This window comes from Symphalangus syndactylus, chromosome 4 (assembly GCF_028878055.3).
Source record: "Symphalangus syndactylus isolate Jambi chromosome 4, NHGRI_mSymSyn1-v2.1_pri, whole genome shotgun sequence".
NCBI classification, from domain to species: Eukaryota; Metazoa; Chordata; class Mammalia; order Primates; family Hylobatidae; genus Symphalangus; species Symphalangus syndactylus.
The window spans coordinates 83508056-83526397 of record NC_072426.2 but is presented as its reverse complement, the minus strand read 5'-3'; the positions used below and the strand labels follow the sequence as shown (position 1 = coordinate 83526397).

At 46.1% G+C, this 18342-nt stretch overlaps 1 protein-coding gene across 2 annotated transcripts; it reads right to left on the bottom strand.

Annotated features, from left to right (window-relative positions):
• Positions 1–2922: 2922 nt before the first annotated feature.
• MSMB (microseminoprotein beta) lies at positions 2923–17129 on the bottom strand. Of its 2 annotated transcripts, XM_055274006.2 has the most exons (4): positions 17032–17129; positions 10208–10313; positions 9189–9294; positions 2923–3161 (listed from the first exon to the last, which is right to left on the bottom strand). In XM_055274006.2, the coding sequence occupies exons 1-4, from the start codon at positions 17032–17034 to the stop codon at positions 3032–3034; spliced, it is 345 nt and encodes a 114-aa protein (XP_055129981.1). In that variant the 5' UTR covers positions 17035–17129; the 3' UTR covers positions 2923–3031. The 2 variants fall into 2 exon arrangements, with proteins under 2 accessions (XP_055129981.1, XP_055129982.1); XM_055274007.2 differs by lacking the exon at positions 9189–9294.
• Positions 17130–18342: the final 1213 nt, after the last annotated feature.

Below are 18342 nucleotides of genomic sequence, written 5' to 3'. Positions count from 1 at the left end.
GCTCGGGTCAGCCAGAAGCCTTTGACTGCCCTCTAGGAGGGGCAGAGCGCAGGCGCACACTCACCGCCCCCACCCCCGCCCTTGCACAGTGACCTTTAGCCTTTCGTTAATAAATCTAAATTAAATGAAGCAAATGCTTTTTTGAAGGCAAATTTGGTGTCGAGGACCATCCTAAGTGATTCAGATGTCCTCACAAGGTAGATATTATTTAGTTTGAACATTCAGATGCAAAAATTAATATCATAAGACACAAAAGGCCATATGTTGTATTATTCCACCTTTGCCACATTTGTTTTTCTAAAGATTGAGTAAATAGGCCGGGAGCAGTGGCTCACGCCTGTAATCCCAGCACGCTGGGAGGCCGAGGCGGGCGAATCACAAGGTCGGAAGATGGAGACCATCCTGGCTAACACGGTGAAACTCCTTCTCTACTAAAAATACAAAAAAATTAGCCAGGCGTGGTGGCTCGTGCGTGTAGTCTCAGCTACTCGGGAGGCTAAGGCAGAACTGCTTGAACCTGGGAGGCGGAGGTTGCAGTGAGCCGAGATCGCGCCACTGCACTCCAGCCTGGGCGACGAGCAAGAATCCGTCTCAAAAAAAAAAATTTTTTGAGTAAATAAATAAATGGCAGAACCCAGATTCTTTTTTTCTTTTCTTTTCTTTTTTCTTTGAGACAGGGTCTGACTCTGTCGCCCAGTCGCAGTGGTGTAATCTCGGCTCGCTGCAACCTCTGCCTCCTGGGTTCAAGCGATTCTCATGCCTCAACCTGCTGAGTAGCTGGGATTCCAGACATGCGCCTGCTGAGTAGCTGGGATTCCAGACATGCGCCATGATGCCCGGTTTTTAAAATTTTTTTGTAGAGACAGGGTCTTGCTGTGTTGCCCAGACTGGTCTCAAAGTCCTGGGCACAAACGATCCTCCCACCTCATCTAGGATTACAAGCATGAGCCGCCACGTCCAGCCTACAGCTCAGATTATAACCCACATTATTTACTTGTGACTAGATGTTAAATAGCACTTCTTTCTGTCTCAGTTTTTTGTTTTTTTTTTTTTTTTTTTGAGACGGAGCCTCGCTCTGTCACCCAGGTTGGAGTGCAATGGTGCGATCTCGGCTCACTGCAAGCTCTGCCTCCTGGGTTCACGCCATTCTCCTGCCTCAGCCTCTCCAAGTAGCTGGGACTACAGGCGCCTGCCACCACGCCCGGCTAATTTTTTGTATTTTTAGTACAGACGGGGTTTCACCGTGGTCTCGATCTCCTGACCTCGTGATCCGCCCTCCTCGGCCTCCCAAAGTGCTGGGATTACAAGCATGAGCCACCGCGCCCAGCCTTCTGTCTCAGTTTTGACAGAGGTCTTCCTACTTAGTTGCCAACTGCTTCCCCACATTCCGCAGCAAAGGAGATGATCATAGCAGAGTTTTATGGATCTCATCCAAGAGTGACTGCTACAAGGAGCAAGGCAACCTCATTAGAAAACAACAGGAGACATAGATTATGATGCAGAAGCTAAGATAACATTCATAGGCTGTGAGTGGAAGGGGAGCTGTGGAGAGAGAGGCCCACAAAAGTCCCATGAGGAAGTCAGCCTAGAACATGACCTCAGGCAGAAGGAGCCCTTAACTCTCCTGTCCCCCATTCCCTCTCAATTCAGATGCAGCCCCTGGAATGAGACTTTGTGTAACTCAAAATGTAACTCAGACCACTTTTTTAAATTATCTGAAGGTGAACAAGAAAGCTAAGGGACCTGTCTAGATTGCTCAACTGGCCCACATAGCATGTTTGAACAGATAGGGGACAGGGGAAAATAAAGCTCTTTATCAGTTGCCCACTGATTGTTCAACAGATGACTGTTTGCTCATTTCTGATCTGTCACGTACACACAGCTGAGTCCAAGCCCCAGGAAAACAGGGTTCTCTCCTGAGATCTCTTTGGTTCACTGCTGTATCCCCTGGCCCAGGTGCTCAGTACAGACCTGTTGAGTGAACAGATGTTCTTTAACACAGAAACAGTTAAAAGAGAAATCAATGTTGTCATTGTCTTAAGCCACTAAGTTTTGGGTGGTCTGTGTGTAGCAAGAGATAACTGACACTGAGGCCTTGCACCCAGGGCACTCTCTATCTGCAAGGCAGAGCCCCTGGCCTTTAATTCCCCTCAGGCTGCATGTGGTCTTGGGGGCACTTTCTTCAGGCTGTCTTGTTCTAAGCTGCTTTGACCTCAAGCAAACACAGAGGAATATGGGGGACACATCATAGAAGACACTTCCTGATGAAGAGGAAGGAGGGATAAACAGGAACACCGTAAAGAAAAGAAGGGATCTAATTCCAGCTTGAAGACATACATTTTTTTTCATCGTTCACCAGACAGCAGGACACAGGCAGCAGAGTGCAGACATCAGAAACAGTAAGAGTGGCAGTGGCCCCCTGAGTAAGGGATGCACAATGACCTATTATAGAGTTTAGGAAAAATAGAACTTTTATTCATATGTGTTTTGTTTTGTTTTGTTTGGGTTTGGGTGTTTTTGTTTGTTTGCTTGTTTTTTGACACGGAGTCTCACTCTGTCACCCAGGTTGGAGTGCACTGATGTGATCTTGGCTCACTGAAACCTCCGCCTCCCGGGTTCAAGTGATTGTCCTGCCTCAGCCTCCCGAGTAGCTGGGACTACAGGTGCCTGCCACCATGCTAATTTTGTATTTTAGTGGAGACGGGGTTTCACTATGTTGGCCAGGCTGGTCTCGATCCCCTGACCTCAAATGATCCGCCTGCCTCAGCCTCCCAAAGTGCTGGGATTATAGGCATGAGCCACTGTGCCCGGCCATTCATATGTAGTTTTGTCTCCCTTTTTAAATGTTTTGTATTCTTTATAATGTGTATTAAATCAATGCATACATAAATTATAAATTAAAAGGACACACATATTCAAGTGTTTGCTCAAAAATCTTTTTACTGATACGCATGGCTACACAATCATAGACTATTAGAGGCCAGAGGAGAATGCGGCCTGGCCTGGGAGCCCTGTGCCTACTAGAAGCACATTAGATTATCCATTCACTGACAGAACAGGTCTTTTTTGGGTCCTTCTTCTCCACCACAACATACTTGCAGTCCTCCTTCTTGAAGATTCTTTGGCAGTTGTCTTTGTCATAACCCACAGGTGTAGAAACACTGTCATTGAGACAAAACCGGGGACTGTTAGAAGAGAAAGGACCCCCAGCACCCCCTCCCCAGTGCCAGCTCTGTTCAGCTAGTCACCCACACTCCAACTTAAGGGCACCCTTTGGCTGGCAGCCCCAGAGCGTGGCCTCCAGGAACCTGAACCAGTCTGTACCATACAGTCACACAGCTCACCCCTACATTCCATCCTGCAGGCACAGAAGGTCATCAGTAGGTGCTGACAGGCCCAGGGGCAAGTCTGGCTACTCTGGAAAGTGGCAGCTTGTTCCATGCTGGCTCCTCCCACCCTCCCTGTTCAGGAAGTGGCCAGCATATTGTTGCTAGAATGTGGAAAGGAAACAAATCCCAGCCCTGACTTAGAGGCCTGTTGGCAAAGGAGCTCTCTCAACCAACCAGAGCAATGAGTCACTCCAGGCCAGTGTCATGGAGCCCAGGGAGAAGCTGATGAAAGTCAGAGACCACCTCTAATTGAGCTGCAGTACATACAAATATTTTGAAGAGTTCTGACGAGATGAGATGATACTAATGCTAGAATATTTATGTATTATTACTATTATTAATTTAATTTTTTGAGACGAGTTTCACTCTGTCGCCCAGGATGGAGTGCAGTGGCACGATCTCAGCTCACTTCAGCCTCCATCTCCCAGGTTTAAGCGATTCTCCTGCCTCAGCCTCTTGAGTAGCTGGGATCACAGGAGCACACCACTACACCCAGCTAATTTTTATATTTTTAGTAGAGATGGCGGGGGGGTCTCACCATGTTGGCCAGGCTGGTCTCGAACTCCTGACCTCAAATGATCCACCCACCTTGTCCTCCCAAAGTGCTGGGATTACAGGCGTGAGCCACCATGCCCAGCCCAATGCTAGAATATTAAGTGGAAAAATCAGCCCACAAAACTGTGATATAAAATTTGATATCCACTATGTAAAAGAAAAAAGATATAGAAAAGAGACATAAAGAAATGATGATAGGGCTGGGCGCGGTGGCTCACACCTGTAATCTCAGAACTTTGGGAGGCCGAAGCGGGCGGATCACGAGGTCAGGAGATCGAGACCATCCTGGCTAAAATGGTGAAACCCCCTGTCTACTAAAAATACAAAAATTAGCCAGGCGTGGTTTCAGGCGCCCATAGTCCCACCTACTCAGGATGCTGAGGCAGGAGCATGGCGTGAACCCAGGAGGCAGAGCTTGCAGTGAGCCGAGATCACACCACTGCACTCCATCCTGGGCAACAGAGCAAGATTCCGTCTCAAAAAAAAAAAAGAAGGAAAAGAAATGATGATAGAAGCCCAGGCATGGTGGCATATGCCTGTAATCCCAGCTACTTGGGGCTGAGGTGAGACAACAGCTTGATCCCAGGAGTTTGAGACCAGCCTGGGCAACATAGTGAGACCCTGTCTCAATTTTTTAATATAAATAAATAAATAAATAAATAAATAAAAATATAGAATGTTGGCCGGGTGCGGTGGCTCACGCTTGTAATCATAGCACTTTGGGAGGCCAAGGCGGGCGGATCACGAGGTCAGGAGATCGAGACTACGGTGAAACCCCGTCTCTACTAAAAATACAAAATAATTAGCCAGGCGTGGTGGCGGGCGCCTGTAGTCCCAGCTACTCGGAGAGGCTGAGGCAGGAGAATGGCGTGAACCTGGGAGGTGGAGCTTGCAGTGAGCCGAGATTGCGCCACCGCACTCCAGCCTGGGCGACAGGGCGAGACTCCGTCTCAAAAAAAAAAAAAAAAAATATATATATATATATAGAATGTTAATAGTTATGGCCGGGCGTGGTGGCTCACGCCTGTAATCCCAGCACTTTGGGAGGCTGAGGCGGGCGGATCACGAGGTCAGGAGATCGAGACCATCCTGGCTAACATGGTGAAACTCCGTCTCTACTAAAAATACAAAAAAATTAGCCGGGCGCGGTGGCGGGCGCCTGTAATCTCAGCTACTCGAGAGGCTGAGGCAGGAGAATGGCGTGAACCCGGGAGGCGGAGATTGCAGTGAGCCTAGATAACGCCATTGCAGTTTGGCCTGGGCAAAAGAGCAAGACTCTGTCTCAAAAAAAAAAAAAAAAAAAAAAAGAATGTTAATAGTTATTACCTTTATGCAGTCGGGATTATGAGTAGGTATTTCTTCTTTTTTCTCTTATACTTCCCAATGATTCTATAATTCATATGTTTACTTAGAAAATTGGGAAATATCATTTAAAACCTTTCATGTTTCTCATGTTTAAAGGTGATTGCTGGCTGGTAGGAATGTAAAATGGTGCAGCTGCTATGGAAAACAGCTTGGCAGCTCCTCAGTAAGTTAAACAAAAAATTACCATATGACCCAGAAAGCTACTCCTGGGTATATATCCCAAAAGAATTGAAAGCAGGAACTCAAACATTATATACCAATGTTTGTATATTGACAAACATTGTATGCTAATGTTCAGAACAACATTACTTACTTTATCCAACAGGCAGAAGCAACTCAAGTGTTCAACAAATAAATGGATAAGCAAAATGTGGTATGGCCATGCCATGGAATATTATTCTGTCAGAAACAAGAATGATGTACTGATATACGCTACAACATGAATGAAACTTAACATGCTCAGTGAAATAAGACAGGCACGAAAAGACAAACACAGTGTGATTGTATTTATATGAAATATCTAGAGTAGGCAAATTAATAGAGATAGGAAGTAGATTTGAGATTACCACAGGTTTGGGGGACGAGGAATCTGAGTTATTGTTTAATGGATATAGAGTTTCAGATTGGAGTCATTAAAAATATTTGGAAATAGGGTTTATGGTTGCATAGTACTGTGAATGTACTTAATGCCGCTGAATTGTATGTTTTAAAATGGTTACACTGGCACATTTTATGTAGTATACATTTTACCACAATAAAAAAAAGGTTAAAAATAAAGTGGTGTTTGTTGAAGAGATACAATTCTTTTAGTTCGTGGTAGGAAGTGAAATGGTGAATCTGTGCTGCCTGTGTGCAAGTACAAGTTGGTAAGGCAAAGGGCATATTACTGGATGCTTATTTCAATGCAAACCAGACTTACTCTATAGATGAAACAGCAGAGAGAGAGAGGGAGGCAGAAATTGTCAACATCGGGTATTCAGCTGTCCAGAGTCAGTGGTTGGATGACCTTGGCCTTTTGTCTCCCACTCCCTTTTCCTCACCCAAGTCAGGGAGCCAGCCCTGGGCCCGGGCAGCGTGGAGCCCAGAACATCTCCCATACCCTGCCCAGGAGCCTCTGCCTGGGCCCCCCGCCTCAGGCTCCACTGCCACTGAGCACCTTGAGATCTGGGCAGCATCCCATAGGAGGGTGCAGTGGGTCCAAAAACTTCTTCCAGAAAAAGCTTAATCAAAGTCTGTATTTTTCCATGGAGGAGAAGAAAGTTCATGAGAAAAACAAACTTGGTAGGAAGTGAGGTAATTCCAGGGAAGAAGGTGTTGATTCATTTCCCCTGCGTGGAGCAGTGTGCCAAATGGAATAGGCAACATGGCAGGAGAAACCTTGAAACCTGACCAGGTGACAGTTACTGTCCCAGGCTCACAGGACACAGAATTGGCACAGAGAAGGCATTAAGTGCTTGTTGGTTTAAAGAATATATACACAGAATCTCATTTAATTCTCATAGCCACCTAATTATACTGTGAGGAAACAGAGGCTCAGAGACATTCAGAAACTTACTTAGGGTCACACAGGTAGTATACAAGGGAATGGAGATTCAGACTCAAGTTACTCTGACTCCAACAGTGAGGTTCTTCCCTCTTCACTGCAAGGAGCAGCCTGGCTCGTTTCCAAACCAGGACCACAAGAATCCCAGCCTACAGTGGAGAATCTTAGAAGAGGGCAGGGATGCCAAATCTGGATGACATGGACACTTTAGCCACCGGGGAGCCACGCTCCTATGTGAGGGAGGGACCAGTCACCAGTCCTTCACCTGGCTGGGATACAATCACACTCCACCAGAGTGACATCAACACTTGATATAAAGACAATGTCAAATCTCTGGAGCCACAAAATCAAGGTTCAGCTGTAATACCCAGTGATCTGGCCAATGCGATGCCCAGGAGCCTGCTCTGAGCAGCCAGCCATCTCCCAGTCCAATATTCCTCTGTTCCATTAGGCACCTAGCATGGGGCCTGCTCAATAAATGTGGCTGGAACTCTCCAGGCACTTCGAGTTCAGTAGGACTCAGGTGTTCTGATCTAAGTCAAGTGCTTGCTTCTCTACTCACAGTGTCCTCATAAGACTCTCGAGGTACCTGTTAAAATTCAGATTCCTTGGCCCCTCCCCTGCAGATTCTGATCAATCAGTTCTGGGATGGAGCCCAGGAATCTGTATTTCATCAAGCTTCCCAGGTGAGTCTGTGATCAGACAAGTTTGGGAAATGCCCCTTGACACCAATGCTTCTGCCATCAGATCCATTCCTGTTCCTGCAAAACACTGTAAGCCAAGGCTACATGAAGAGGTTAGATGGATTTGGGGGGTTGGGAGTTAGGTAGCTGGTATGGACATAGCTGCTGAGGAAACAGGTAAATTAGGATGGCACTGCGGGTACTCTGTGTTCTGCCTGCTCAAGTTCTAGACTTCTGGTGTCCATAGCAACCCAGCAGAAAACATCTGCATAGCCTTTGGGCTGACGTGAGTTAAACTTGAGCAGTGAAGCAGCATAAGTTTTATGGTGCAAGGCACACTACAGATCCTCCCTTACCCCTCACATCTGATCCCTCTGCTATGCTCAGAGCCACTGCTGTTTTTGCAAATCTACAAGGCCCAGACTGAAGTGATGACTGGGCCAATCTCTAGAATAGTGTCAGACAATTAGATACTCTTTCCTGTCTTCAGGAGCCCATCTGGAATAAAGCTACTTATCAAGTTTCAAAAACAACAGAAAAGAAATGAGACTGAGGTGGAAAACAACGCAAGTGTTCATCAACAGATGAATGGAGATGCAAAATGTGGTCTCTCCATATTACAGAATATGATTCAGCCTTGAACAAGAAGGAAATGTTGATGGAAGCTTCAACACAGGGGAACCATGAGGATATTATGCTAAGTGAAATGAGCCAGTCTCAAAAAAGCAATTACTGTATGATTCCACTTATATGAGGGACCTAGAGTAGTCAAAATCATAGACACAGAAAGTAAAATGGTGGCGGCCAGGGGCTGGGGAGCGGGGGATGGAGAGTGACTGCTTAATGGGTATAGAGCTTCAGTTGTGCAGGATGAACAAGTTCTGGAGGTGGATGGTGGTGATGCCACAACAATGTGAATGGACTTAATGCCAGTAAAGTATACATTTAAAATTGTTAACATGGTACATTTTACGTTACGTATATTTTACCGCAATTTTTTTTTTTTTTTTTTAGACAGAGTCTCGTTCTGTCGCCCAGGCTGGAGTGCAGTGGTGAGATCTCGGCTCACCGCAAGCTCTGCCTCCCGGGTTCATGCCATTCTCCTGCCTCAGCCTCCCAAGTAGCTGGGACTACAGGCACCCGGCTAATTCTTTTAGTGTTTTTAGTAGAGACAGGGTTTCACGTGTTAGCCAGGATGGTCTCTATCTCCTGACCTCGTGATCCGCCCGCTTCGGCCTTCCAAAGTGCTGGGATTACAGGCATGAGCCACTGTGCCCGGCCCACAATTTTTTAAAAAGAAAGAAATAGGACTGAAAACTAACCCCCCAATACCGCAACACCAAGAGTAAGCCCTAACTATGGACTCAGGTGATAATGATGTGCAATGTAGGTTCATCAGTCATAACAAATATACCACTGTGGTGGACGATGTTGATAACGGGGAGGTCGTGCATGTGTGCGGGCAGGAGGCATATGGGAAATTTCTGTACCTCTGCTCAGTTTTGCTGTGAATCTAAAACTACTCTATATAAAGTCTATAAAAAACTAAAACAAAAACTAAACCCCTGAAGATTGGAATTTTGCAAGAGGGCGTAGCTGTTCCTCAGAGAACAACTATGTCCCCCTCTTGGCCAGCACTGGCTTGAGACTTACAGGGTACAACACGAAATTTCTGTTTCGTAGCAAGTGCATGTCTCACAGTTGTCAGTCTGCCACTCCGAGTTTATCGGGTGTTTGTTTCCTTCGAGATCCATGCATTCTAAAACAATACACACAACATCATCAGTGCAAGTCATGCAATGAGAACAAGGCCTATCAGGACATTGAGCCCTGCCCCTACTATCTACACCCCTCCCAGAGAGAGAGGAGCTCAATTATTTTAAAGGTATCTAAGAATGGTGCTCCTGTATTCACCCACGGCTAATTCCAGCACTGTTCAGTTCGTGCTACTGATAATGTTTTCTTACAGAAAGCTTATATCCTTCTAAGTTTTATTTCAGAACAGATATTTCAAGAAAAAATAAGGCCCTTTTATTGAATTAGGTAACCATGTGAGTCTATGGGTACTTGGGACCAAGTTTTTTTCCTGCTGGATTATCTCTGGATGAGTATCTCACTTCTACACTTCCCTTTGCTTTGCATCAGTGGTTTTCAACCCTGGGTGCACATATGAAACATCTTGGGTACTTGAAAACCACCCATGTCTCAGCCTTACCCTAGAACAATGAAATCAGTATCTCTGGGTGCAGGGCCCAGGCTACTGTGTTCTTATAAGGTTCCCCAAGTGACGCCAGGCACAGTGGCTCACGCCTGTAATCCCAACAATTTGGGAGGCTGCAGCGGGCAGATGACCTGAGGTCAGGAGTTCGAGACCAGCCTGGCCAACATGGCAAAGCCCCATCTTTACCAAAAATACTAAAATTAGCCAGGCATGGTGACACACACCTGTAGTCCCAGCTACTTGGGAGGCTGAGAAGGTAGAATCACTGGAACCCGGGAGGAGGAGGTTGCAGTAAGCTGAAATGGCGCCACTGCACTCCAGCCTGGGAAACAGCATGACTATCTCAAAAAACAAACAAACAAACAAACAGAAACACAAAGGCTTTCATCTGCAGACAGGTCCATCTACCAGGCTGCAATAACATAATAAACATTGAAAAGCCAAGACTTACCCCTGGTTGAATCTCCTGCAACTCTCTCATTAGGTATGAAATAGCATGATGCATTGCATAAAGTCACAAAGGTGGTAAAGATCACGAGGCTGCCCAGGAGAACATTCTGTAATGTGAAGAAAGGTCAGGGTGGAGAATGAATTAATTCAGAGGATAATCCTTGACTGAGTGCTGTGTACCAGGACCTCGGCTGGGCTCTGGTGAGAGGTTATGATGTGGAGCTCGTAACTGAACAAACCAGTTAATCTAGGCTGAAATTGTAGAACAAGGAAAAGTACTAGTTGACTTTGTCATCTTTTTGAGATGAGCTAAATAAACAAACCTTAACATGGTAATTTCTGGGAACTTTTGAAAGAGAAGATGGTGTTAAATAAAATGTATAGGAGGCCATTGGTTTGGACTGAGCACCTGCACTGGGCCCAACAGACCAAACCAAAATGCAGTCACCCATGCTGAAGTTCTCTGCCACTAAGCCAAAACTAAGTTGCTTATCCAACCTTCTAAGAAATTAGAAGAGAGTGAGAGGTAATAGCCAAGTATCCAACAGGCCAGTTTTAGCTGACATGATGAGAAAGTTCCCTCTGCTTTAACTTATAAGCAAAGTCACTTCGAAAAGACCGATTTACTTTTTGTTCTCTGTTTCTGCTTTTTCTGGCTCTTTTCTGTCTATAAAGCCAAACTTCTCTGCCAGGCGCGGTGGCTCATGCCTGTAATCCCAGCACTTTGGGAGGCCAAGGCGGGTGGATCGTGAGGTCAGGAGATCGAGACCATCCTGGCCAACACGGTGAAACCCCCTCTCTACTAAAAATACAAAAAATTAGCCAGGCATGGTGGCGGGTGCCTGTAGTCCCAGCTACTCAGGAGTCTGAGGCAGGAGAATGGCACGAACCCAGGAGGCGGAGCTTGCAGTGAGCTGAGATCCGGCCACTGCACTCCAGCCTGGGTGACAGAGCGAGACTCCGTCTGAAAAAAAAAAAAAGCCAAACTTCTCCGGTCAGCTCTGCAGAACACTCGATCTATTTTATGGAATGAGGTGTTCCCTGATTATAGACTCACGAGTAAAAGTTAAATGAGGGCCGGGCGTGGTGGCTCATGCCTGTAATCCTAGCACTTTGGGAGGCAGAGGTGGGTGGATTGCCTGAGCTCAGGCAATCGAAACCACCCTGGGCAACATGATGAAACCCATTCTCTACTAAAATACCAAAAAATTAGCTGGGCGTGGTGGCACACGCCTGTAATCCCAGGTACTCGGGAGGCTGAGGCGGGAGAATCGCTTGAGCCCGGGAGGCGGAGGTTGCAGTGAGCCAAGATTGTGCCACTGCACTCTAGCTTGGGCAAGAGAGTGAGACTCTGTCTCAAAAAAAAAAAAAAAAAGGCAATTAAGATCTTTAAACTAAATTTGTTGTAATTTTGTCTTTTGGCAATGGGAATGAAGGCATTTATTCTGTAAGATTGCTAAAATTAATTATGAAGTGATGCTACTTGAACTAGTATGTTACTCATATAAGAATAGAAAGATAGCGAGGGCACAGTGTCTCACTCCTGTAATCCCAGCAATTTGGGAAGCTGAGGCAGGCACACCACTTAAGCTCAGGAGTTCAAGACCAGCCTAGGCAACATGGTGAAACCCCATCTCTACAAAAAATACAAAAGTTAGGTGGGTGTGGTGGTGTGTCCCTGTAGTCTGTGCTACTTGGGAGGCTGAGGTGGAGAATCACTTGAGCCCAGGAAGGTTGAGGCTGCAGTGAGCCATGATAGCACCACTACACTCCAGCCTGAGCAATGGAATGAAACCCTGTCTTTAAAGAAAAAGGCAAACACAGAGCTCAAAATAGAAAACCCAGAAATTTCCAAAGGTAGTTGGATAAGGTAAAAAAGAAAAAAAGAAAACCCAGAAAGTATAAATATATGTAGAAGTTTATTATAAAATAAACATGTTCTTTGAGATCTGTGGAGAGCGATTATTCAATAAATGCTATTAGAACAAGTGGTGAACTATTTGGGGAAGAAACAAAGTTAATTTCCTATTTGAGCCCTCATTAGTGAAATAAATTCTAAAAGGATTCAAGGGTTTTTACAAGAAGATCATAAAATAATCACAGCATATATACATAAATACTTATTCTAAGCATAAAAGAAAAATAGATTTGAGAATATAAACGTCATAAGAACATAACTGAAATTAGAAAGATATCAAATTTTCAGAACAATATCATTACATACCAATGGGAGAAGAAAAACATCTTAAACAGAAAAAGGGCAAGAGAAATAAAGTGGCATTTCACACACAGACACACACACACACAGAGAAATGATGAATAAACACATGAAAAAGTTCAACTTACTGATAACAAAAGAAATGTAAATATGTAGCATGAAACAGAAACATAATGGGATGGTGAGAATAATCATTTAATTTTTATAACACCCAGAGGGAAATAGAGGCATCTATGGGAAGTGATATGCACAAGAATGACTTACTTTGAACAATCGTTATGGAAAACAATTTGCTACTATATATCCACATTCTTAAAACCGTTTACAGCATTTGATTTCACCTTTTCATCTTCAAGATATGATCCTAAAAATGGCACAGAGACAGAGACAGAGACAGACTCCTCCACAACGATGCTCACTGCAGTGGAAAAACGGAAAGAAACAAAATGCCCAAGAACAGAGCTAGTGGAGAACAGTGACTCAGAAAAACACCTGGTGAGCCAGCAAGGTAGAAGGTAAAGTCACGCCGGGCGCGGTGGCTCACGCTTGTAATCCCAGCACTTTGGGAGGCCGAGGCGGGCGGATCACGAGGTCAGGAGATCGAGACCACGGTGAAACCCCGTCTCTACTAAAAATACAAAAAAATTAGCCGGGCGTGGTGGCGGGCGCCTGTAGTCCCAGCTACTCGGAGAGGCTGAGGCAGGAGAATGGCGTGAACCCAGGAGGCGGAGCTTGCAGTGAGCCGAGATCGTGCCACTGCACTCCAGCCTGGGCGACAGAGCGAGACTCCGTCTCAAAAAAAAAAAAAAAAAAAAAAAAAAAAAAAGAAGGTAAAGTCACATGAGCAATTGATCACCACATGTCACGACATGAAATGAAGCAGGCTATGAAATACATGATTCCCATGATGCAGAGAGAGATGCTCAGAACACACTGAGGGTTTTGTACCAAATAACAAGTCATTTTTGGATGGGAAGATTATGACAATTTTCTTCTTTGGACTTTTCCTCTTATTTTCTAAATTTTCTACAATAAAATATATGAGTTTTATAGCCAGAAAGAAAGAAAGAAATTCTTTAAAAACAACACAATGCCTTGATACATTCAGCTCAAGCCGGGACTTGGAGTGGCACTTGTTCTGTTTCATTCTTCTTCTGAGTAACCTTCAGCTCAAAATCATTGTGGAAACCTAAACTTTTTCCCCCCAAAAAGCCAGCCTTGTTGACAGCATTTTTACTCCCTTCATGCAGAAAGAGGGCTCCTGGGGTACTCGGGATCACTGGAATCTTGGGGATTTTGTTTCACTGAGTCACAAAGCAGGAGAGTCAACAGGGACAAGCAGGGCTGCATCCCAGGACAAGTGACATGTGCAAAATCCCCAAGTCTCCTGCAGCTCTAGAGCAGAGGCAGGAGATTGAACCACTGGGGGAGAGTCCAAACATGGTGACAGCAGAGAGCAAATTATTTAATTTTGAGATTATCCACTTGACAGTATCTCAGAAATAGCCTAACGCTAACTCTCTCTCTCTAGCTCTCTCTCTGAAACTCAGTTTTCCTTCCCTGTAGAAAGAGGGGTTCTCTCATTTGGGTGAGCATTAGAGTTACCCAGGGAGCTCATAGGAAACACAATCTCGGAGCCACTGCCTCAGTATCTTTACCTAGTCTCCCAGGTGAGAACCCAGGAACAATCACCAACCCAGTGCTGCTTTAATGTGCATATAAATTCCTGGGAGTTTTTTTTGTTTTGTTTTGTTTGTTTGTTTGTTTGTTTTTGAGACGGAATCTCGTTCTGTCGCCCAGAGTAGAGTGCAGTGATGCAATCTTGGCTCACTGCAACCTCCGCCTTCCGGGTTCAAGTGATTCTCCTGCCTCAGCCTCCTGAGTAGCTGGGATTACGGTAGTGCACCACAACTGGCTAATTTTTGTATTTGTAGTAGAGACGGAGTTTCATCATGTTGGCCAGGCTGGTCTCAAATATGGGACCTCAAATGATCCGCCCGCCTCGGCCTCCCAAAGTGCTGGGATTATGGGCCACGGCGCCCGACCAGAGAGCCTGTTAATTAACCTGCAGATTCTGCTTCAGTAGGTCTTTAGACTTATACGGAAGCTCCCAGGTGATGCCCACGCTGCTGGTCTGAGGCCCACCCCTGAGTAGAGAGGCTCTAAAGCTTCTTTTCATTCCTGTCTTCCATTCTGCCACCAGCCTTCCCTCCCTTCCTGTCTTCCTTTCCTGCATTTAGTAACCCTGAGCTCCTGATGTGTGCAGGAGATTACACCACGACGCCAGAATGGCCTAGGATTTTCTAGATGGTACAGCTAGTCTTGAGGTGAAGCAGGCTGGCAGTACCCTTAGAAGTTGTGTCTCTTGGCTGGGCGCGGTGGCTCACGCCTGTAATCCCAGCACTTTGGGAGGCCGAGGCGGGTGGATCATGAGGTCAGGAGATCGAGACCATCCTGGCTAACATGGTGAAACCCCGTCTCTACTAAAAATACAAAAATTAGCTGGGCATGGTAGCGGGCGCCTGTAGTCTCAGCTACTCAGGAGGCTGAGGCAGGAGAATGGCGTGAACCCGGGAGGCGGAGCTTGCAGTGAGCCGAGATCACGCCACTGCACTCCAGCCTGGGCGACAGAGAGAGACTCCGTCTCAAAAAAAAAAAAAAGAAGTTGTGTCTCTTTAGGTAAATTACTGCTCCTGGAAGGGTCTTATCCCATGATCAAGAGTTGGGAGTCTGGCCAGGCATAATGTCTCACACCTGTAATCCCAGCACTTTGGGAAGCCAAGGGATCACTTGGGCCCAAGAGTTAGAGACCAGCCTGGGCAACATAGCAAAAGCTCATCTCTACTAAAAATAACAATAATAAAATAAATAAATAAATAAATTTAAATTAATAAATAAAGAGTTGCTGCCGGGCGCGGTGGCTCACGCCTGTAATCCCAGCACTTTGGGAGGCCGAGGCGGGTGGATCACGAGGTCAGGAGATCGAGACCACGGTGAAACCCCATCTCTACTAAAAATACAAAGAATTAGCCGGGCGCAGTGGCGGGCGCCTGTAGTCCCAGCTACTCGGGAGGCTGAGGCAGGAGAATGGCGTGAACCCGGGAGGCGGAGCTTGCAGTGAGCCGAGACCGCGCCACCGCTCTCCAGCCTGGGCGACAGAGCGACACTCCGTCTCACAAAAAAAAAAAAAAAAAAAGAGTTGGGGGTCCTCAGGATCTTAGGCAGGCAGGGGTATTGCCAGCTCCGCAGCTTGCTAAATTCACTGCGAGGCTGCATGGAGTATAGGCTGGAGGAGCCTGTCGAGTGGAGATGGGGAGGACCTCCTACCCCACTGTTGTTTTACCATCCCCAGTTCTGCCTCCAGACAGTTTCTGAGAGCAAGTTTGTCTTGCCGAGTGACCCAGAGGAGGCCCGGGGTCCCCTCCTGAGGACCCTCTCCCGCCTCCCTTGGCTCCTCCCACTTGGCTGGCTGCTTCTTGTCTCATCTCCCCTTGCAGCCCCAGAGCAGCCCAGTTCATTCCCCGGCGTTAGCAAACAATGTTTTAAGAAAGATCAAGTTTAAGACACAAGAAAAGCCTGCATGGGTTTTTATAAATTTTGAAGCAAAATTCTTTCTTGGCCAGGCACAGTGGTTCACACCAGTAATCCCACCACTTTGGGAGGCTGAGGTGGGCAGATTGCATAAGCCCAGGAGTTCAAGACCAGCCTGAGCAGCATAGCAAAATCCTGTCTCTAAAAAAAATACAAAAATTAGTCGGGCATGGTGGCGCTCGCCTGTGGTCCCAGCTACTTGGGAAGCTGAGATGGGAGAATCACCTGAGCCCAGGAAGGTCCAGGCTGCAGTGAATCATGACTGCACCACTGCACTCCAGCCTGGGCGACAGAGTGAGATCCTGTCTCAAAAACAAACAAATAAACAAACAAACACAACCCCAAACCCAAGATTTTTCCTTAACACATGATACAGCGAAAAGGGCCTAGGGAAATGGTTCCCAAACTTGAGTGAGCATTAAAATCACCTGGGCAGGTTTTAAAATTGATGCCCTGTTCTCACTGCAGCCCAATTAAATCAGAGTGTCCGGGTGGAAGATGGGTGTCAGTGTTCTTCAAAATTCCCCCGGAGGTCCCACTGCACAGCCAAGTTTGGGAGCCCCTGGCAGGGAGAGAGGGATGCCTGGGTTCCTATCTCAGCTCATTCACAGGCTTGCGGGGAGACCCCAGTGGCAGCTTCTTCCCCTCCCCAGGCTCAGTTCCCTCATCTCAAAAACGATGCAGTCATGTAGCTCTGAAATTATTTTTAATTTCAAATTACTCATATAGGACCCAAGAATTAGAGACACCTATGAAATCTAATTGAACCCCAGAATTACTGGAAGGAAAAACAACTTAGATCTTAGAGAATAGAACTAGTGCTAAACTCATTACAATTTTCCTAAGCTCTCAGACTCTCATACTCTGCACATTGAATTGCAGGTAATAACATAAGATTCCTAACTAGGTCACATTTACCATTCAATGCTATGCGGTAGAAGCACGCACATATTAAAATAAGGAATACATATTCTCTTTTGATTTTCTAGCCTTTATATATAAAACCAGTTACTTACCATTGTGACAAGCAGGACTCCTTATAGACAGGTACATCCAGGAAAAGCTGCATCAAACTTTTATACAGAAGAGGGCAACCACGCATTCGACATCATTGGAAATGATAACAAGGTGAGAACACATTGTTTACAGAGGGTTGACTATCAAAAGGAAAGTATGGTTTCAGATGATTTATGATTTATTAATCAATCATATCTCCACCCAAGTTATGTGTTTACCTTGGCCCCACCCCGATCTGCATTTGCTCCTGACCTAAAAGAGCAGAGGAGGAGAGAACTTCTCTTTGCTGAGCCTTCGCCCTATGCTGGTGGATTGCTAGCACATGATGTGTCCTTATTTGATTTAACACACAAAGAAACAGAGCCTCAGGGATGCTAGTCACAACAGCCAGGTGGTAAAGGTGGGTTTCCTGAAGGCATAAGAATAGCCCAGAGGTCAGCCCAGCAGGCCCACCGGGCCTGGGTCGGTGGCCCAGATGACCCTGCCCTTAGGGTCTGACATGAGAACAGAAATGGGTCAAGCCATCCTGCAGGGCACAGGAGAGCAAGAACTACATACAGCTTGGGGTTCCCTGACAAGCTGAATTGCTGGACCTTTCTAGAGCCCTTCTTGAATCTGTAGTCTACTCCCTGCTGCATCAAGCAAGCCTTGCTTCTCTTTGTTCCACAGTGGTCTCCTCCCAAACAACCGCACCTGCCCTCGTCATGGCTAGGATGGCCTTTGGGGAATGGCAACAAGCAGAACCTCCTAGGGTGCTGGAGGGACTTACTACTTTATCTGTTTGCTCTGGCCACCACAACAAAACACCCCAACTGGGTGGCTTTGACTAAAGAAATTTATTTGCTCACAGTTCTGGAGACTAGAAATGTGAGGTCAAGCCATTGGGGAAGGCTTGTTTTCCTCTGAGCCCTCTCTCCTTGGTTTGCAGATGGCCACGCTCTTGCTGCCTCTCACATGGCATGCATCCTTGGCATCTCTGTGTCCAAATTTCCTCTTCTTATAAGGACACCAGCTGTATTGGATTAGGGTCCACTCTAACGATCTCATTTTACCTAAGCCACCTCTTTAAAGGCCGTGTCTCCATTACAGTCACATTCTGGGATATTGGGGGTTAGGGCTTAAACCAATTAATTTTTAGGGGATGCAATTGAGCTCATAAGACAATTTTATCCCAAAAAGTCCCCTCACTCCTCGCCACAGCTTGCTACAGTTCCTAAAATTTAACCCTGAGATCCCTTTACCCACAGATGAGAGTTCATGCTCCTAACCAGGGGGTCCTTGAAGCTCATCTGAGCTGGCCATAGTGGCCC